At 48.3% G+C, this 21,018-nt stretch overlaps 2 protein-coding genes across 2 annotated transcripts; both read left to right on the top strand.

Moving 5' to 3' along the window:
• Positions 1–60: 60 nt before the first annotated feature.
• On the top strand, positions 61–14,367 carry TTLL13 (tubulin tyrosine ligase like 13). The gene is given in 19 exon segments (XM_082448920.1): positions 61–2,297; positions 2,804–3,071; positions 3,412–3,452; positions 4,187–4,281; positions 6,141–6,295; positions 6,770–6,926; positions 7,500–7,643; positions 8,261–8,346; positions 8,759–8,867; positions 9,343–9,536; positions 10,980–11,046; positions 11,048–11,089; positions 11,094–11,146; positions 11,148–11,162; positions 11,657–11,837; positions 12,129–12,314; positions 12,878–13,193; positions 13,566–13,642; positions 13,646–14,367. Coding segments are annotated over 18 exon segments (2,352 nt in total). The 5' UTR covers positions 61–2,297; positions 2,804–2,814; the 3' UTR covers positions 13,823–14,367.
• A 146-nt stretch (positions 14,368–14,513) lies between these two features.
• NGRN (neugrin, neurite outgrowth associated) lies at positions 14,514–21,012 on the top strand. The gene is made up of 3 exons (XM_082448872.1): positions 14,514–14,734; positions 15,126–15,236; positions 19,915–21,012. Exons 1-3 carry the CDS (start codon positions 14,571–14,573, stop codon positions 20,528–20,530), a joined length of 891 nt encoding a protein of 296 aa, XP_082304998.1. The 5' UTR covers positions 14,514–14,570; the 3' UTR covers positions 20,531–21,012.
• The last annotated feature ends 6 nt before the right edge of the window (positions 21,013–21,018 follow it).

The following is a 21,018-nucleotide window of genomic DNA, read 5'->3' on the forward strand; positions in this document are numbered from 1 at the left end:
AACCTATTGTTAAGAAGAGAGTGTGTGCAAGAGTTAACACACTCCTGACTTGTATATGCCAACTTTTCTCTTCCTTTCTTATCAAATCTTAGCAAAGTGATAGTTTATCACTTCCTCTGTTCTTGCCTCTCTGCCTTTTCTCCCTTTGCCCACCACTGAGTTGTATTTCTTTATCCTGCCCCTACATATGTCCCCTCCATCCATATGCCCTATTTATAGCACATTCTTCACCTACCTGGCCACTTTGAATTTTCCTTCAGCCCCAAAGCTGAGCTGAGTGTTCTTCACATACATCATTTCATGTGAAAACAAGTTGTCCTCACAACTTGAAAGTTGCAGGTCCTCTTAATACCCCCATTTAACAGATGAAGATATGGAGACTGACAGAGGTTTAGTAATTTGTCCAAGGTCAGATGGCTCAAAAGTAGTGGAGTCAGGACTGCAACACAGGCAATCAGATACCTGAAGCTGAGCTGGGGCTGTGCACGTGTGACTGCCATGTTAATAAAGTCTCATTGAGATGAAGCAGAATATGCATCACAACCCATTTCATAAGAAAATCAGTTAAACATTTAAATTCCTATAAACAGTTTTTGGTCACCCTCATGTTTTGGACACATTGCAGTAATTTCAGCTTAATGCCTCTTTGTGCAAGCCTTTGCAAATATGGGCTCCAATAACATCACTTTATTTTGCTCGCTCACTCTCTGAAGGGAGTGCAGATGACCATTAGAGCAAAGTGGACTTTGTGTGTCGAAGGTGATGAGTCCAAATACCAGGATTTCCCCAGTTTTTCCTTAGGATTAATGTTTAGAGGAAAGCCTTCTCTGGCCCCAAATAAGTTTTTCCACAAAAAGTAAAAGTCAAATAGGTTTTCTTTATGGTGGTACTTCTTAGCCATGTATACTTTGTGAATCGTCGAGAAGGGGATTTATGGAAGCTTTTTCTGAGCTTGAATATGGAACACTTAGGAGACCCTTTGTATCCAGAGCCCTGGGCTTTGAGCACAGTAGGTAAGTAAGAAGGGACAATCCAGCTCAGGGGCCCTCTCCCGCTTTGCTTGCTTTTTGTGTGTTTGTTTTCTTTTTTGATGGAGGGTCTCTTGTACTAAGGGGTTTTGGACTTGATCTAATGGGAAACCTTGAAGAGTTTTAAATTGGGGAGTAACAAATATGCATTTTAGGGAAAATACTTAAGCTGCAGTGGATGGATGGATGGATGAAGGAAGGAAGAATAGAATAAGGGAATCCAGTTAAGAGGCTGCTTAATGGTGGCAATTCAGGCAAGAAATGATGGTTCAGGTACTAGAACAGTGCCTGGAACGTTAAATAATTGTCAAAAGAGTGAGAAAAATGTGCGTCCTGAAAGGCAAGGGACTCCAAAGCATTTCAAGGAGGGGGTAATAGAATATCATACACTGAAGGGAGGTCAAGAAATCAATGAATCGGAAAATGTACATGTCTTTTTAGAGGTGAGAAATTTTTAAAGTGTCCTTTAGATTTAGGCACATGGGATAATCTTAAGTGACAAATTGGGCGGAGTTTGGTGGAGGTGGCAATCAGAGGTAAAGTGGATGGACATCAGGAAAAGATGGCGACAGTAAAGGAGCAGTCTGATGAGCACCTCCAGGGCACGTGTGATAATCACGGCCGTCCCTCCCAAGTGCTGGGACTGCGCTAGACATGGTTACTAAAAACACTGAAGGAAGGCAAGCAGGTATTCGTCCCGAACACTGAGTTGGCCAAATTCCGGGAGCTTGGCCCGCGGGTTGAGGAAAGGGTGGGGGTGGGGCTCGTGCGAACTGGAGTGAAAGCGGAAGGACTAGAAGTCCTATCACGCATCGGGTCAGTTGCCGCAAGAATCAGCCCTCCAGTGCCAGGCGCTCGATTGCGCTTCCTACTGCAGCCCCGGGGCAAACGTCTCAGGCACCCGCCCAAGATGGCCTCTGCTGGCGCCCGAGTGGGTGTGGTTCTCGGAAAGGCCCCGCCCCCAGAACGCTTCTCCAATGGGGGCCGCCCTCGTGTCCATGGCGACGGCGGCGGCGGCTGCCTGCTTGCTTAAGGCGGCGCCGCCGGGATCTCCAAGATAGGTGTGAACCCCGGGTGCAGGGGGGAGCGGGACCCCCTCGCGATCGCCGGGGACAACCATTCCTGTGGAACAAGGAGGCGGTCCCGGAGGCCCAGCAATGCCCGGGATGGAGCAGGAGCCGGCCGAAGGGCGGTCGTGAGCGACCAGCTGAGTCCAGCACCAGGCCGATAGGGGCGGACCCGGCAGCCCCTCCGCTCTCGGAACCTGGGGTGGGCAGTGTCCGCCGGGGGCATCCCCTCCGCTGTCAGAGCCCAGGGTGTCTTGGCCATTGGGTGCCTGGCCCCAGTGTGTCTGTATGGAGAAACTGAATCATGGGACAGGGAAAAGGCTGGCCTAGGCGACCTGTGGTCTTAAGCTCTATTTTTCAAAGTGAAGTTCCCCCCAGCACCCCTAGCCATCCCCCATCACATTCAAGAACAAAAAAGCTACGGTCGTGGTCCCTGCCAGCTCAGTTCAGCTCCTACATGCACCCCAGAGTATTGTATGGAGTGATCTTGGATAATTGGGGCTTGTCAGCGAATCTAACATCTCATAGGCATCCCACGGACCCCATTACCTGTTTGGAAACATCCCATTCTGTAGTGAGACTGCTCTGTTCTGAAGGAGCAGCAACATTCCCTTATAACACCATGAAGGTCCTTGGGTGGATTCCTGCCGGCCTTCCTGGGCCTGGAGGGAAGTCACATACATTTCACTCCCACCCCTCTCTCCTCAGAATCTAAGAGGATGGAGCCAAGTACCCGTAAGACCAGTGAATCAGAGGAAGACTATGGTGAAGAAGAGGAATCCGAGGAGTGTGTTAAAGGGGAAGCTACCATCCCTTCTAACCCTTCTCAGCAGGCACTCTCAAAGGCTGACTGTAATGCATTTAGGAATGGAGTTCCTTTATCCATTGTAGCCAAGAAAATACCAAAGAAAATCATAACCCCAGCTGACCCAGATGAATTAGAAGTTGGGAGGAGAAAGAGAAGGCGGAAACACAGGTAACCGTTCCCTGGACCCCGTCACTTGCCCAGGTCCAGAGAGTAACCCTCTGCCCTTCAGCAGTCAGGCTGGGATCCAAAGTCTTCCCTTTAGCCTAGGAAAGAGAACAGGAAATACAGGAGATCATTAGCCTTTTTGTACAACAAAAACAAAATTCAGAATCACTCGGTCTGGCTTAGTTTAGAATTTCAGCACGTTTATATCATCCTGGTCTTTCCTGTAAGTGGCTTCTAGAGAAAATGAATTGCACTGTTAATCTGTTGGGTGTCTCTTCTGGGTGCCTGGCAGCCCAGGGTCCTTCTCTCCTTCTGCCTGATTTCTGCTATTCCTCCATTCCAGACCCCTGGCCATCAATCTGACCAACTGCAAGTATGAGAGTGGTAAGCACCCAGCTCGTCACTCACACCACTTGACATAAGAGGACATTTAGGGCTGCGGCTTTCACTCTGGAGACGGTCCCCCCAATCTGCTCCCAGCCCGTGGATCTTGTTAGGCTGGCCTATAACCTGTACTGAGCCCCCTGGCTCAGCTACCAGTAGCTGACACATCACTGTTCCAGTTAGTCTCAGCAGTAGAGTAGGAATCTCCAGTTAGCTAACAAGAAAAAAAAATGACAAAAATCACCATCCCTCCCCCCGCCGCACCCCAGATTTTACCAGAGATGAGATGAGACCAGGTTAAAACTTTTTTCAAGGCAGCTTTTGAGGTGGCTTCAGCAATTTAAAAAAAAAAAAATCACCAGCTAGGTTAGTCATTTCTTCCTCCCCTCATCCCCACTGGCATCTGTGCTACGGGTGCCCCAAAGTGTGAGGCGCCAGTGTGACCCCTTCCGAGGGTCAGCTCTGCAGGCCAGAAACCATCCTAATTGAGAGGACTGACAGGAACAGAGATCCAGTCTCTAGTTTTCTGTCAAATTTTGGAAGGGCCCTGACAGCCTCATGAACTTGGAATTGTCGCAATGGTAACTAAACTGAGGTAAGCAGAGCTGAGGTAAGAACTACCTCCTTCTTCATCCCGCTCTCTGGTCAGGTCTGTTCCTTACCCAACCCAGCTACAGTCCCAAGGTTTGCTGCCAGTGCCCAGGCCGGCTCCACTGACCTCCCTCTCTCCACAGTGCGTCGGGCAGCCCAAATGTGTGGCCTGAAGGAGGTGGGGGAGGACAAAGAGTGGACTGTGTACTGGACAGACTGCTCTGTCTCACTGGAACGAGTCACATGAAGAGGTTTCAGGCACAACCTCCAGACCCAAGATCCTAAAGGAACTATGCCCCAGAATGACTACTCCTACCTTTGCACCCAGGCACCCGAGGCTGCCACTCTTGGTGGCTATACCCCTGTGCAGAGCAGGAAAGGCCATGGCCAGGGGCTTCTGCACCAATGGAAATATTCTCCTCGTAGGTCTCGTAGGGAACTTCTGTTATCTGAAGGAAGTGTCTGCTGGGCACATCCTATCTCAATATATGCTGCTTGCCTGGAAGCAAGCTCAGCTGGTCCCTCCAGGGCAGGTGAGCCTATCTTAGGGGGAAGACTGGGAGCTTCAGAGCTAACAGTAGAGCCAGCTGAATGATCCAGCCTTCTAAGCAGCTTAGCCTAGCACTCCACATCCATTAAGAGTCAGTGTGGGGTCCTGCATGGCAGCAAGAAAGTCAGGAAAGATGGACCAGGGTCCACAAGAAGATATTACTTCTTTTTTTTTTTTAATAAATTTATTAATTTATTATTTATTTTTGGCTGCATTGGGTCTTTGTTTCTTCGCCCCTTGGAGGGAGGGGGGGCTGGGGGGACTACTTTACATTGCGGTTGCGCGGGCTTCTCATTGCGGTGGCTTCTCTTGCTGCGGAGCACGGGCTCTAGGCGCGCAGGCTTCAGTAGTTGTGGCTCGCAGGCTCTAGGCGCGCGGGCTTCAGTAGTTGCGGCTCACGGGCTCTAGAGCGCAGGCCCACTAGTTGTGGCGCGCGGGCTTAGTTGCTCCGCCGCATGTGGGATCTTCCCCGACCAGGGCTTGAACCCGTGTCCCCTGCACTGGCAGGTGGATTCTTAACCACTGTGCCACCAGGGAAGCCCCAGATATTACTTCTTCATGGTATTTTTGTTATCCTCTAATTGGGTCTTTGTGGTGGTTAGCAATAAAATAATTTAAAAGTGTCTGTAGGCTTATTTTGAGGGAAGCCAAGCAGGGAGCTGAGACTATCACCTATCCCACGAATTATGGGAGAAGAGCGAGAGCGAGAGACTGCTAGAAGCGCTTAAAAAGCCCCTAAGAAGGGGCATGCAGAGAGCAGTTGTGAGATGAGGGTAACAATAACAGCATTTATTGAGGTCGGACACTGTTAAGTGCTTTTACATTCTCACCTCATTAAATCCTCAAAAAGATACCCTTATGTTTTTGTTTTGTTTTGTTTTGTTTTTTTGGCTTCGGCCACAGCTTGTGGGATCTTAGTTGCCCGACCAGGGATCGAACCCGTGCCCCCTGCAGTGAAAGCACCAAGTCCTAACCAATGGACCGCCAGGGAATTCCCAAAAGATATCCTTATGTTAAGGACACTAAGGCTCAGAAATACTCAGTTCACACAGCTCATATGGGGAAAAACCAGAGAGCACTGAACCTCCCAGCCCTGAGGGCCAGAGCAGCGGGGGTTTCCAGCAGGCCACCCTGGCAATGCCTTGCCCTCTGAGAGTGCCACTGCCGTGTATTCCCTGGGGCTGCTCCTTAGTTTCCTTTCTCTTTGGGGAAATGTTTTCTCATTTGCTTTGTGTTATTCCGCACCAGTTATTCCTTTAGGGCTAGTCCCAGGTAGTCTGAGGGATGTTATACGGTGGCTAGAAGGCCCAAGGTCCTGGCTAGCCCTTCTCACCGCCCCTCATTTGCTAACCTTGCTGTGTATGTGTGTTTTGGGGAGAGGCCAAGCGGCAGTTTCTCACCTGCCTTAGGGAACCTTCCTTTTCTCCCTTGGGGACTTGGTGCAGTGTTTACCTTCACTGTGACTTCTCCCTTGACCTCCCCAGTCCTTCTCCACTGCTATCTGGAATGTTCAGGCCCCAGGAACTGCCCCTTACTCTGGGCGATAGTATAACCAACTGGCTCTGTTTCAGAAAATCAACCACTTCCCTGGCATGACAGAAATCTGCCACAAAGATCTGCTGGCTCGGAACCTCAACCGCATGCAGAAACTCTATCCTACTGAGTGCAACATCTTCCCGTGCACCTGGTGCCTCCCTGCAGAGTGAGTGAGCCTGGCTCCCCAGGTTGAGATTCTGGAGGAGGAAAGGGTTCGCCATCTCAGTTCCCACCAGACTCTGGCTCTGGGACCTAGAATGTCTCAGGGGGACGGAAGTAGAAGGGAAGTTTTAGCTGAAAAGAAAAGAGACAGTTAAAGAAAAGTAGGTCTCAAACTATTATGTATAAAATAAACTACAAGGATATATTGTACAACACAGGGAATAGAGCCAATATTTTAAAGTAACTATAAATAGTGTATAACCTTTAAAAATTGTGAATAACTATATTGTACACCTGAAACTTATATAATGTTGTACCTCAACTATATAATTAAAAAAAAAAAGAAAAAGAGAAAAGTAGGTGTGAGACTGATTACTCCAGGAAGAGCAGGGATTGGACAGCAGGAAGAACTCCCCAGGGTCCTGGTTCAGCCATCATGCACAGAAACCCTCTGACCACCACCCTCCTCTGCATATAGCTATGGGGACTTCCAGTCCTATGTTCGTCAGGGAAAAACCCGCACTTATATCTGTAAGCCAGACAGGGGCTGTCAGGGACGTGGCATCTTCATCACCCGAAATCCATGGGAGATCAAGCCAGGAGAACATATGATCTGCCAGCAATACATCTCCAAGGTGAAGGGTGCCTCAGGACCACCAGGTCCCTCTGCCAGCACTGGGTGCCTCATCTCCCCCAAAGCCAGGGAGGAAGACAGTTTTAGGCTCCTATCCTTCCTGCCATCCTCGTTATCTGGGAGGCAGCATGGGCCATGGTTCAGAGCCAACCTGCTCTGAACCTGAGTTTCTCTACTTTCTAGATATGTGATCTTGGGCAAATTTCTAACTTTTTCCATGCCTCAGTTTCCTCATCTGTTAATGGGCATAAAAACAGTAACTACCTTATATGGTTACAGTGAAAAGAAAATTTTTTTTGGTTACTGTGAAAGTTAAATGAGTTATTATGTATTTGAAGCGCTTACAACAGTTTATGGTACATAGTAAGTACTTCAAAAGTACAGTCGGCCCTCCCTCCATATCTGCAGATGTGGAACCCGTGGATATGGAGGGCTGACACCATTTTATACAATGTAGTTGAGCATCTGTGGAGTTTGGTATCCATGGGGGGTGGGGGTCCTGGATCCAGTCTCCTGCAGATACTGAGGGACCACTGTATTATTACTTTTCCCTGGTGGGTTTGCATGCTCTCAGCCCTTCCTCATTGATGGCTTCAAGTTTGACATGCGAATCTATGTCCTGATCACATCCTGTGACCCTCTTCGGACCTTCATGTATGAGGAGGGTCTGGCCCGCTTTGCCACCATGCCCTATGTGGAGCCCAGCCACAGCAACCTGGTAAGAGGCCAGCTGGGGAACTTGCCTGGCAGTCCAGTGTTTAAGACTTCGCCTTCCAATGCAGGGGGTGTGGGTTTGATCCATGGTCCGGGAGCTAAGATCCCACATGCCTCCTGGCCAGAAAACCAAAATGTAAAACAGAAGCAATATTGTAACAAATTCAATAGAGACTTTAAAAAATGGTCCACATCAAAAAAAAAAAAAAATTCTTTAGAAAAAAAAAAAATCCTAAAAAAAAAAAAAAAGAGGCCAGCCAGCAGCACTAGGGTGCAGGGCAGCACCCTCTTCTCTTCCACTGCCACGAGTGCTGAGGTTCTGTGGAGAAACCAGGTAGAGGGGCTTGTCACGCAGCTAGCTTGTCACACATGAACAAGGGGTGAAGCCTGGAGCGCCTTGGCACCTGGCTGGAAGGACAGGATTCAGGGGGTGCTGACTGCGGAGAAGCCATGCCTGCAGGAAGGGCACGCCCCTTCCCCAGGAGCTTACAGGACAGTCCTCCGTGAAGAGGGACAGGAGATGAGCCATCGAGGGGAGGGGTAGGTAATCAGAAGGCAACGAAGGGCTGGAGAGAAGAACTGCATGGAAGTAGCCTGACCACAGGGCCACTCTCTTCCTGGGATGACATCTGCAAGCATCTGGCCAACTATGCCGTCAACAAACACAATGAGAATTTTGTCCGGAATGATGCTGTGGGCAGTAAGAGGTATGCCCTACTCTGTTTTCTCCTCTTTCTCTGGCCTTTAGCCCCACAGTCTCAGCAGAGCTGAGTTGGCCCTTGGGAGGTTGAGCTGGCTCAACCTTTATAGACCCCTGTCTTGTGCCTGACCACCAAGTGCAGCCCCAAACCCCACCCTATAATTAAACCCTGCTCCAAGCTGGTGGCAACCCCTTAAAGCACAAGGAACCTAGGCATGGAATTAGGATTAGTGTTAGGGAGCTTCCTGTCTGCAGCCCGGCCCCACTGGTCTTCCTCTGAGCACTGGGCCTCACAGGAAGCCGTCAACACTCAACGCCTGGCTGCAAGAGCACAGCTATGACCCCCGAGAGCTGTGGGGAGACACTGAGGACATCATCATCAAAGCCATCATCTCAGCACATTCTGTTCTTCACCACAGCTACCGAACCTGTCTTCCCCAGTATCTGAGTGGAGGTACATGTGCCTGTTTTGAGATCCTCGGTTTTGACATCTTGTTGGACCACAAGCTGAAACCCTGGCTGCTGGAGGTGAGGATTATCTCCCAGGCTTTGCAAAACCAAGGTCCGCCCCTGAACAGGTCACCTGGGATAGGAGTGTACTCAGGTGGTAGAACACAGAATGGAGGATGCAGAGGCACTAGGGTGGATAGGATCTAGCAGAAGGTGTAAGACATTTGCACTTTTGACCTGCTAAATCCAATCTTGGTGGTCTCTGGCCTCCACCATAGGAACCCAGGTTTTGGATCCCAAAAGTTCCTCATGTAAGCCTTGCCTTTAAGGACACTATAGCTATAGAGTCAGGCTGTCTGATTTGCTCTCACCAGCCTACGCACTGGAGGGATCTCTGGCAGAGTCCTGTGGCCTTGGAAGTCAGAACATCCAGCTTCCTTGGCTGAGGCCACTGGAGGGGGGTGTCTCTCCTAGAACCTCCAGCTGGGCCTGCAAGAATCATGACGTGCTCAGGTGGTCTAGGAAGGGGATGGATAATGACTCCTCCCGGCAGGTAAACCACTCTCCAAGCTTCACCACTGACTCACACCTTGATCAAGAAGTGAAGGATGCACTTCTCTGTGATGCCATGACCCTTGTCAACCTCCGGGGCTGTGACAAAAGAAAGGTGATAGAAGAGGATAAGCGGCGAGTCAAGAAGCGGCTTTTCCAGTGCCACCAACAGCCAAGAGAAGCCAGGGGCCCCAGGTGTTTGACATGTGTTTAGTTGTGTAACTTACCTTCTTTTGTTATTACTTTCCTGAGAGTAAAAGTCCTTCTCTAGATGGAGAAGGCAGTCTGGGGCTGATTAGCTATTAAAAACTTTTTTTTGGCATCGATAATACACCACATATCATAGATAAGTGATGCATTATCTATGCAAATTCCAAAGACACAGTGAATAGTCTCTCTCCTACCCTCCTCCTCCAGCTACACAGTTTTCCTCCCTGGAGCCAATCAATGTTCCCTGGGTCATGTGTATACTTTCACAAACATTTAATGCACATATATACATGTATTTATATAAATTGTTTTTCTCCCTTTACCCAGACAATAGCATAACTTTCACACTGTCTGTACCCTACTTACCAATGCATTTTAGAGCTATTTCCTATTAGTATGTAAGGAACTTTATGGGGTTTGTTCTTTTTTTTTTTTTATTTTCAACAAAGCTCCTCTAGAAACCATTACCTAAGAAGGTTTATAATTATGAAACAAAGAAAACAGTTTAGTCATTCAATAATAGGTTATTGTTTAAATCAGTATTGTTTACCCAGTTGTTTTAATTGTAAGATGGGTTACAAACATGGTAATGTGTTGCTGATACTCAATTATAATTTGTTAATGATAATAAAAATGAACTTGAGTAGAGCGAGGATTATTCCTGTAACAGCATCACTCTTCACCACTTGCATTGCGATATGCAGGCCAGTGTGTATCTGATTTGCCATGATATCCTGAGGACCTGGCACACAATAGGCACTCAAATGTCTGTGTGAATGAAGGTGAAGTATAACTGTAAATACCCTAGGTATTCCCACGAGACTGGACTGTGCACATGTCTTTCAATGAGGGAAAAAGGTTGAAAACTACTGGACTTAAAAAACTACAGTACGATCATAGAATCAGAATACTAGGCAGCCATTTAAAAATGTTATATGATCCCATTTTCATCTAAAACAAAGAAGGAAGGGAAGGAAGGAATAAAGAAAGAACAAAGTAATGAGTGGCAAAGCCAGGGTTCAAACTCAGTAAGTCCTGCCCTACAGTCCATGCTCATAGCCAATATGCTTATTTCACAGTAAGATTAGAGGTTTTTATCTTCTTTTTGCTCTTCTAAATTTTCTGTAATTAACATATACTACTCTATAATCAGAAACCTAAAAGACTATGATAACTTGGAGTGCTAGTTTACAAGTGGACACCATTGCACTTAAGATGAAAACCAGATTTCTGAAAGTCAAGCCTATTTTCATAGCTACACACAGGTGGGACTGGCCACAGATGGGCTTGGCAGCTTTTTGCCACATGGGCGGGGCCAGAAAGGCCATGAAGCTAGCAGCAGGTTCTCAAAGCCTCAGCCAGCCTTCCTCTCCCTACTGAACATTCTCACAGTCCTTCCTTGACTCACCCTGAGCTTGGTTTCCACAGGCGAGAACAAACTGAGTCATCCCATGCAGCAATGCTGGACCAGGAACGCTATGAGGATTCCCACCTGGGGGGGATACCGGCGGTTCTACCCTGGGCCTGACATGGAGAAGTACGCCCTTCTTCAAGCACAATGGCTCCCTCTTCCGGGAGACTGCTGCTTCCAAGGCCAGAGGAGTGTGCCAGGTACTTTGCCCTACATTCTCCTCTGTCCACCTGGGTGGGGGCAAATCCTGAAGCTGAATTGCTCCTCAGCAGGGTGGAGAGGAAGCCAGACACTTGAGGAAAGAGGAATGGAGTTACAAATTCTATCAAACTTTTTTTTAATCTTTAAAAAAATTTTTTAAATTGAAGTATAGTTAATTACAAAGCTGAGACTTCCCTGCCCCCCCCTCGCTTTTTTTGGCTGCGCCGTGTGGCTTGTGGGATCTTCCCCGACCAGGGATTGAACCCAGGTCCTCGGCAGTGAAAGTGCCGAGTCCTAACCACTGGACCACCAGGGAACTCCTTCTATCAGACTCGTAACGACTGAGTTTAGTAGGTTTCCCCATCTTCCGTCTCCTTCCTCTCCCATCAGTCCCCCAAACAGATCAATTTCCTACTCTTCCCCCATCCCCATTTTCCCTCACCCCCTTTCTAACACAATTTCTCCGGTATCTGAAGCTGCTGTGTCTTGTCAGGCAGCAACTAGAAGAGATCCGCCTTAAGCAGGAACAGCAGGAGACCTCAGGTAATAAGAGGCGAAAGGAAAACAAGGACCAGAACCAGGGTGAATCAGGAAGGGAGAAGAGCCAATCCAGGGCCCGGCTCAGGGGCCTTTCCACCCACTTGGCTTATAGGAACCGGAACCGGGAGAAAGAGGTGTCAGGGGTTTTGCAGCTCTTGCTTTTCTGCAGGAAAACGGGTTGGGACTACGAGAGAAGGGAATCTCTGCTGTCCTCTCCTCCTCTTGTAGGAGAGATGAGTTCCTAATCAGTATGTTGAATCTGACCTTTTGGAACAGGAGGTGAGAAAGTAGATAGCAAAGGGAACCTTCCACCAAGGCCAGGGAAGGGACGGAGGTAGAGTGGGCAGGAGTCTTTCAGCCATCCTTGTTGATGACTGGGGACTCATCCTTGGAGATCCTGCATTCATCTCTCATGTACCTTGTAGCTGCTACCAGTACACCTGGACACTATGCAGCCGCAAGAAATTGTGGAAGAGGAGGAGTTGGAGCGGATGAAGGCCCTGCTACAAAGGGAAAATCTCATCAGAAGTCTGGGTATCGTAGAGCAGATCACCCGCATGCTGTACCCCAGCCACCGGGGCCAGAAAAAACTTCATGAGTATCAGATGAGGGTCCCTGCACAGCCTCTCATAGAACAAGGGAACAAGGGCTCTACCGCACATGGTGGTGGCCACAGCCAAGGAGGCTAATGTGATGGTGTCTGGCAGTGGAGCCTGGGAAAGCAGTGTATGCTGGGCCTTGGGAAAGGGTCTGTTGGTTGCTTTTGCATGTGTTCCGAAGCTCCCTTGTTTCTAGTAATGACATCCAGCCAAGAGCAGTCTCACTTACAAGAGACTTGTTCTCTATATTCCTATCTTGCAATAACCCCAAACTCATGACTGACAACAAGGCCATCACCCTCAGCGGCTTCTGTGTAATCTCTCCCTAGCACTGCCAGTGCTGTGGCTCTAACGGGAGATAAATAAATGATCTTGGGCCAACAAAACAGCTACCAAGTTCACTATTCCCTGGGCTAGTAGCAAACCTGTTGGGTCCTCTGTTTTTGTTGAATCCCAAAGGAGTAACTGGTTAAATAGTGGGCATGGCCTAGAAGAGATTTTTCTTGTCTTATTTTCTTCCACCACACCATCCAGCCTCACAAGAAATGTGGTAAGGGGCTACTCTTCTCCTCTAGGCTAGATTTCACCAGGACGGGCTGGGCAGTCAAGAACTGCAATGTGTGAATCTGGTCCCATTGGTCCTCCTGAGAAGGGCCGCCAAAGAGCAGGGTCCTCATTTCCTGCATCCAGTTCGGCCCCATGAATTGATCCCCAGGATCTTAGGGCCACTGCCAAGCATGAATGCTGCAATTCCATATCATTCCTGGTGCCATCTGCAGCCCAAGAATGTCAACTGGATGAGAGATCCAGCAGACATCAGCCCCTGTTCATTGTCAATGAAGACATGTGGAAGGCGCTATTTTTCCAGCGCCAGAATCAGGCTCACTAGCCGTTAAGTATGCAAAACTAGCTTTGGTCACTCTGACCTGTATAAAGTCCCACTAGCAAATATTACAGCTGGGATGCTCCCAAAATATTATTTGGCACTTCCAGCAGTGTGGGGATGGAGGAGGTAGTGGACCCATTTATTTACCTCCTTCTGTGTACTAAACCCTGGTGATAGACATGGCAGAAATACATCCAACAAATGTAACAGGGATATGGACAAGTAAACACACCAATTACAATACAATGTGGTAAAGATGCTGGAGGGAAGCATGAGATGCCATTCCTCTGTGTTGGTAATTGGGCAACAGTTGGGAAAGAGGTGAGCAAATCTCTTCTGTGAATACCAACTCAGGGGGACCCATGTTTCCACTGCAGAAGGCCAAACCAGCAGAAGGCTAGAAGCCATAAACCGAGCCCTGGCAGGATCAGTGCCACCCTTTTTAACCCCAAGCTAGGGCTATCTTCTGCAACGGGAAAGAGTGGTAAGTGGCTCATGGACTGAATGCACCTTGCCTTCCATGCTAGACTCTGAACACAGAGCAGCCGAGGCCTGGCATCTCACCCTCTGCCCTACCTCTGCACCCCTGCTGCAGCATACCCCTGCACTCCTCGACATCAGGCACCAGAGGTAAATGTAGGAAGGAAGCCCAGAACTCAAGCTGTCCTGGAGAACCCACTCAGGTTTCCAAAAGGGCAAAGCGTCTTCTATCTTTGCTAACTCAAAGACTGCCACCAAGCTTCAGTGTGAAAAGCCCTGGCCAGGAACCCTGTTTGCATAAGGCAAAACACAAAGACACCAAGAATTCCTCAATACCCTAAGATTATTTTCGGATGGGTAAAGACTAAAAGATGAAAAGGAGCCAGGGCCGGCCATGTGCTCATCTCCGTCCTTCAAACCTTAGCCTGGATTTACCGCTAATGATGAGTCTGAACCCTGGGTGCGGCCCGGGGCTGGAGGTTATCCCGGCGACAAGAAGTCCCTTTCCCAGAGGAGCCGAGTTCCCACGGCATGGAGCTTTCGCCATCAGAGAACCGCCGAGGGGACGTCCTGACAGCCGCTGTGGCGGAGACAGGCCGGCCTGGGCAGCCGTTGGGGCAGAGGGGCGGCTCTTGGCAACTGAACTCGTCTTTTTATTAAAGTTTATGCTGTTTTGCAGGAGCGTCCTCTACCTCATACCCGCCTCCGAGTTTCAGAGAGGCCTGCTCCGTAATTACAACGGGTAAGGGTGGGTAGCAGAGCAGTTCAAGCCCAGAAGCCACGCCCCCAGACGGAAGCGGAAAAGACGCGCCTGCCCCTCAGCTTCCCGCCCAATTCCGGTCCCGCCCCGCGGCTTCAGGCGCTACCCTGTGGGGGGCGGGGGAAGGCTTTTTCTCGTCGACATGGCGCTTGCTCTGAACTCCTTGCTGGGCGGGGGTGTCCGTGCAGCGGTCGCTCGCTGTGGGTTTGCTACCCGGGGCGTGGCGATCCCGGGATCTGTCGGCCGTGAGCCGGACCCCGATTCCGACTGGGAGCCGGAGGAGCGGGAGCTGCAGGAGGTGGAGAGGTACCGGCTCCTTCCCGGGCCCTCAGCCTGAAGCAGGGCCTCGGGCCTGGGCGCCCAGGCCGCGCCCCCTTGGCGCCGGGCGTCCTGCGGCGGCCCTTATTTCTCACCCGTTGTCAGGGGCACAGGGGCAGCTGTTAGCTCCTTTGGGACCACGAGTCCCTTCACCAAGGACGTATTTCATCACCCATTTAAAGAATTCGGCAACAGCTTATGGGCTGTTGTTCTTGGTGTTAGATTTCTGGGGCGGTGTTCGGAGCAGGTCTAGGCTGACAGACATGGCCAGGTTGTCCTTGCAAAGAGAAGCGGGCTGGGCGCTCTGACTTAGCCCAAGGCTCTTAAACCACCCAACTGGCTTCCACGCATGGCTTCTGCCCTTGGTTCTCTCTCTCAGCGCCCTGAAACGACAGAGAAAAGCTATCCGGTTCCAGAAAATTCGGAAGCAAATGGAGGCGCCAGGTTCCCCGCCCAGGACCCTGACGTGGGAAGCCATGGAGCAGATCCGGTAAGACTGTTGGCAGTTAGGATCTGCTGTGATGAGAAGTGAAGGATACTAGGACTTAGAACTTAGAACGTTGTTTTTGTATTTTTTGCTTTTTATCTTTCAAGATTTCTAACAGAAAAGTCAAGTAACAAGATAAACGTCGATGAGCCCATCTAGATGTAATGGTTTTTAACGTTATGACACGGTTCATTTTTTGCTGAAATTTTTAAATAGTAAGTTACAGGCGTCACAACATTTAACGCGTATATAGTAAGTAGATCATGACGTTCTTGATCTAAGGACCAGGGATGGAGCTTCCATGGTTACGTTGCTCTGAAGAGAGGATCCGTATCTTAGAAAAGAGATCCTCTTTTAAATTTTAAGTTTTTTGTTTTGAATAGATAATACATATGGCTCAAAATTAGAACAGTATAACAGGGCATACGCATTGAGAGATGTTAATCCCCCCTAGGCTCCTATGGATACTATTTTTAATAGTTTTTTGTGTCATTTTCTAGGTTTCCTTATGCAAATAGAAGCAAGCACGTATGAATACAGAATTTTATTTTCACTTCTATAATCACAAACAGTAGAATACTATAAATGCTGTTCTATACTTTGTTTTGTTCACTTAATATGTTCTGAAGCTCTTTTCACTTCCCAAGAGAGAGCTCCTCATTCTTTTTTGTAGATGCTTAGTAAACTGTAGTTTATTTTACCAGTCTTTTATGGTGGGCACTTGAATTGTTTCCACTCACTTGCTGTAACAAATAGTGCTCCAGTGCATAACTTTGTATACTCTAAATATCTGCCAGAAGTATTTACACTTACATAAATGTATGTGTTGCATACATTCCTAGAAGTAGGGCTGCAACTGAACCGAAGGGCAAATGGACTTGCATTTTGATAAATATTGCTAAATAGTCCTTTGTAGGTCATGTTCCTTTTTCCATTCGCATCAGAATAACTCTGGAATTGAAACTTAGAATAAAGGGGGTTTTATAGAGCTGATCAAGATTCTATGAGCCTGTAGCATCTCTCCCCTGTCAGCTTCCTCTTCTATCTTGAACACCAGCCTTTTCAACCCTTCCATCTTCCCACCTGTCACCTCCCCTTTTGTGATCAATAAATATCTTTTTATTTCAGAGAAAAAACAGGCTATTAGGTAAGAACTGTTTAAAGCTTTTTGGTCTCCTCCTTACCTTCCACTCTCAATCTTGTGCTCTGTTCACACCTCTGGGGAAGTGGTAGTCCTTCACTTGTCTAGGACCAGTTCTCTGGGTGCTGTAGGTCAAGTCCCTACCTAATTTCTCAGGGACCTACATCTGTCAACTTAAGGTTGTCCATGTTGTGTGCCGGTCTCAGTCTGTAAATAACCAGTGTTGTGGCTGAGCCAGCCCTTGTGGTTCTTAAGACTGCAAGATGCCCTTCAGCAATAACCATCAGGAAACTGCTGGGTGTAGGGGGGTGGGGGGGAGGGTTATTACTTACAGGACCTGGAAATTATATGGCACACCTGAGGCCACACAGCGAGGTCATGGGTAGAGAGAGGTGCAAGGGCCTGGGGTTCTGCTTTTATTGGGGTTAAGGGTGGGGGCCTAGGGTTTTGAGGGCTCACTCTTTATTGGTGAATTTAACAGGAATTGTTTTTAATTTTTAAATTTTATTTTAAATTATTTATTTATTTATTTTCGCTGTGCCAGGTGTTCGTTGCAGCATGCGGGATCTTTAGTTGCAGCATGCAGGGTTTTTTTTTTTTAAGTTGCGGCACACGGGATCTTTAGTTGCGGCATGCAAACTCTTAGTTGCAGCATGTGGGATCGAGTTCCCTGACCAGGGATCAAACCCGGGCCCCCTGCATTGGGAGCATAGAGTCTTAGCCACTGGACCGCCAGGGAAGTCCCTTAACAGGAATTTAAAGCACAAGAAGAGAAAAAGCAAGTGGCCCAAGTGGTTAGTTATTGAAGCCAACCATAATCTCTAAAACAAACGTGCCAGTGGAGGGATGGGGGGAAGCCTGGCTTTTTATATAGTTGTGTGGCTGGCATTGTGTTTATTGGAGATAGCCATCTTTTGAAGTGCATGCCTTGGCAAGCAAAGCTTAAGTCAGTCACTTGGATTACAAAGAAAAGGAAACCCAGCTGTCAAAGCTATACTACACTCCCTCGTCCTTTAGTTCCCTGCTGGCTCCCTGGCTCCCTACCCTCATTTTTGTTTGTTTCATCACAACAATGAAACTATTATCCACGAATCTACCAGTGACTTCCTCAGTGCTAGGCATAACTGACACTCAAGGCTTTAGCCTGACTAACATTTCTGCAGCATTTGACCTTGTCTGCATTCTTGAAATTCTCCCTTGACCCAGGCTACCACTCACTTCTATTTCTAGGACTGGTTTTCTGTTTCCTCCCTGGGCTCCCCGTCTTCCTCCTGTATCTTAATTATTGTAGTTTTTAGAGTTGTGTCCTTGGTCGTTTATCTCACTCTGCATATTTTCCTGCCTAATGCCAGCCACTTGCATGGCTTCAACCACTCCTGCTATTGGCTTATAACTTCCAGATCTATCATGTCCAGTCCATGTTTTTCTTCTGAACTCTATATAGTCAACTGTGCACTAGATATCGCTGTTTGGCTGTCACACAGGTTCCTCAAACTCGACATGTACAAAATAGAATTCATCATTATTCCCTGACAATTTCATTCTGCTCCTATTTTTGCTAAAACCCCAAATGGTCCCACCAATCACCCACTCTAAAGATACTGAATCTTGGGACTTCCCTGGTGGCGCGGTGGTTGGGAGTCCGCCTGCCAATGCAGGGGACACGGGTTCGAGCCCTGGTCCGGGAGGATCCCACATGCCGCGGAGCAACAAAGCCTGTGTGCCCCAACTACTGAGCCTGTGCTCTAGAGCCTGTGAGCCACAACTGCTGAGCCTGCGTGCCACAACTACTGAAGCCCGCGTGCCTGGAGCCCGTGCTCCGCAACAAGAGGGGCCACCACAATGAGAGGCCCGCGCACTGCAACGAGGAGTGGCCCCCGCTCGCCGCAACTAAAGAAAGCCTGTGCAGCAACAAAGACCCAGCGCAGCCAAAAATAAATAAATTAATTAATTAACTAAAAAAAGAGATGCTGAATCTCAGCCTATTTCTTCGCCCAATATTTAGTTCCACTTGGCCTTCCTAAAATATTTCTCAAGTCTCTTTCCTCCTCTGCTCTCATTGCCACTGTCTCGGTTCAGACTGCCTGGATTACTGTGACAGCCTCTTGCCTGATCTTTCCATCTCTAGTCTTGCACTGAGAAACTACTGTTACTGAACCAGGTTCATTTGCCTGATACACAGCAAGCCATTGCTGAGACCCCGAGGTTTGCAGCAGAGAAAAGGTTTATTCACAGGCAGCCAAGCAAGGAGATGGGAGAACAAGTCTCAAATCTGCCTCCTTGAAGGAAGAGGCTTAGGATATTTATGGGGTAAAGAAGCAGGGTGGTCTGAGGCTTCGGGAAAGGTGATTAAATGTTAGAAAAAGGTGAAGTAATTGGTGCTCTGCACAGGGGTATCTGAGTTACCTGGTCTTCATGGGATGCATGTTCAGAAAATGGTGGGCAGCATTAGCATGATCTGAGGATGGAGTTTTGGGCCCTTGACATTGAAAGGTCACCCATTCGACACCTGTACAGGCCCAGCTGAATGGTCAGTGGTCTCAACTAGTTTGAACTGGGCAAAACTAGCCCCCTGTTCCTGAACAACAACTTAAGCAACTGTTACCAGAGCAACCCATGGTCAGAGGTGTTATCTATAGGGGGCAGTTAAAGGAGTCTTGTGATATATTGTCTAGGCTATGTGAAGCTTGGAGGGTATGCAGTTTGCATGAACAATTAAAGCAAGCTTGGTCAGTGAAGGCAGGTTACAGGTTATTATTCATTAAGCAGGTTATAGTTCAGGGAATCTAATTGATGACTGCCCTCTTTCACTACCACTGGATTGAGCTTCAAAATGAAAATTTGCTCATGGCATTCTGCTCCTTAAAATCCTTCCTTGGTTCACTGTTGCTTTGGGATAGACTCCAGAATCCCTAAACATGACGTGATCTTGCTCCTGCTCCCACTGTCACACAGATTGAGCTGTTCCCAACAAAGGTGATGTGCTTCTTTGTGTTTCACCTGCTGCTCACTCTACCATCAGTACCTTTGACCTTTCTTCCTCTCCTCCCCTCTGCCAGCTTATGACAACTTCTCATCTCTTCAGACCAGCTCTAGCGTGGACTTCCTGAAGCAATTCCTGGGCCACCCTGCAAACGTGGTGATAGCCTGTCCCTGCCTCTCCCTCCCCGGTGCTCTCACAGCATCCTCTGCTGGGATATTTCTCATAGTGTTTTTGTATGTTACTGTATCTGTCTCCACCACCAGACTGTATGTTCTTTGAAGGGAAAGACAGTCGTCATGCATCCCCAGGATCTAACTGGGGCCTGCCGTGCAGTGAGAGGAATTCAGTTGATATGAAATGAAATGACTAAAAGTAGTTGGGTGTTGCTGTTAGCACACAGGAATGGACCGCAGCCATTTAAGTGGCACAAGATAAACACTGCGTTTACAGTTTTTCCAAGCCCTCTTCTTTTCATGTATTTATCACTAGTATTATCAGTTAACTGTTCTGATAGGAGACTTCTTCACAGATTGAAAACCTGCTTCTTTTTTTCATAGGTATTTACACAGGGAATTTGCAGAGTCCTGGTCCGTTCCCAGATTGGCTGAAGGCTTTGATGTCAGCACTGATGTGATCCGAAGGGTTTTAAAAAGCAAGTTTGTGCCCACATTGGAGCAGAAACTGAAGCAGGATCAAAAAGTCCTTAAGAAAATTGGGCTTGCCCGCTCGCTCCAGCAGCTCCCAGGCTCTGGGGATACCTCAGCACCGCTTTCTGCAAGCCATTCTGTATCGGGCTCTTTGCTGATGCCAGGGGATGAAGCCTCATCCAAAGGCCATGGTCACAGCACAGCTTTGAAAGTGACAGAATTGAACACTCACAGAACAAATACACCAAGGAGACAGAAGGAAAGGAATAAAGGAATCCAGGGACTGGAGGAGGAGAAGAGCTTTGTGCCTGTTGCTGCAGCCCTCGGTCATCCAAGAGAGCTGCAGAAGTTCTCCACCAGTGACTGTGGGGACACCAGAGGAACTGACAGTGATGGATTACCAAGTGACAAGAAGCTGGCAGAGTTGAAGGCAGGGGAGCCAGGTGACCAGAACTTTAGCAACAAAGTCGTGCAGAGGGGACGAGAGTTCTTTGACAGCAATGGGAACTTCCTGTACAGAATTTGAGCTGGAGCCTGGCTTGTGGAAATGCCACATGAAACACAGCTGGGCAAGTATATTTGGTTCTGCCTGGATTTCTGTGTGTGGATTATCCACCTTGGAATGGGGGGTAGTGATGAGCCTGGAATGTGGGCTGAAAGAGTGTCTTGGATTTGAATCTGACAAAGGGCAGAGAACTTCACAGGGTACTTATGTGTGGGAGCGGGGTGAGTGACTGGGTAGACTCCAGCCTCCTGGAGCACTGCTCCTCCTCTGACCCACGTGGATCTTCAGGACTCACCCTTCTTGCTTGGACTCTCTGTATGTTGAAACCAGCCTGTATTGCATGTGTTGTTACAAGTTGCTGTGATACTTGTAGTATGTTTGGGAGGAAATTAAAAGTTTGTCTTCTCACCTCATTTACTTCTTGATTAATGAATACTAACAGTTCTGGAACTGCTTAGTCAGTTATCTTCATTATGTGCAAAATAAAGTAAAATGTAGCAGTCTGTGTT

The sequence above is a fragment of the Balaenoptera physalus genome (genome assembly GCF_965194825.1).
Source record: "Balaenoptera physalus genome assembly, chromosome: 2".
NCBI lineage: Eukaryota > Metazoa > Chordata > Mammalia > Artiodactyla > Balaenopteridae > Balaenoptera > Balaenoptera physalus.

Excerpts from the sequence above, each read along its gene's own strand:
- NGRN (XM_082448872.1), top strand. The coding sequence starts at position 14,571 with ATGGCGCTTGCTCTGAACTCCTTGCTGGGCGGGGGTGTCCGTGCAGCG. Across the intron at positions 14,735-15,125 it reads GAGCTGCAGGAGGTGGAGAG|CGCCCTGAAACGACAGAGAA; the intron begins GTACCGGCTCCT and ends TCTCTCTCTCAG. Across the intron at positions 15,237-19,914 it reads GAAGCCATGGAGCAGATCCG|GTATTTACACAGGGAATTTG; the intron begins GTAAGACTGTTG and ends TTTTTTTCATAG.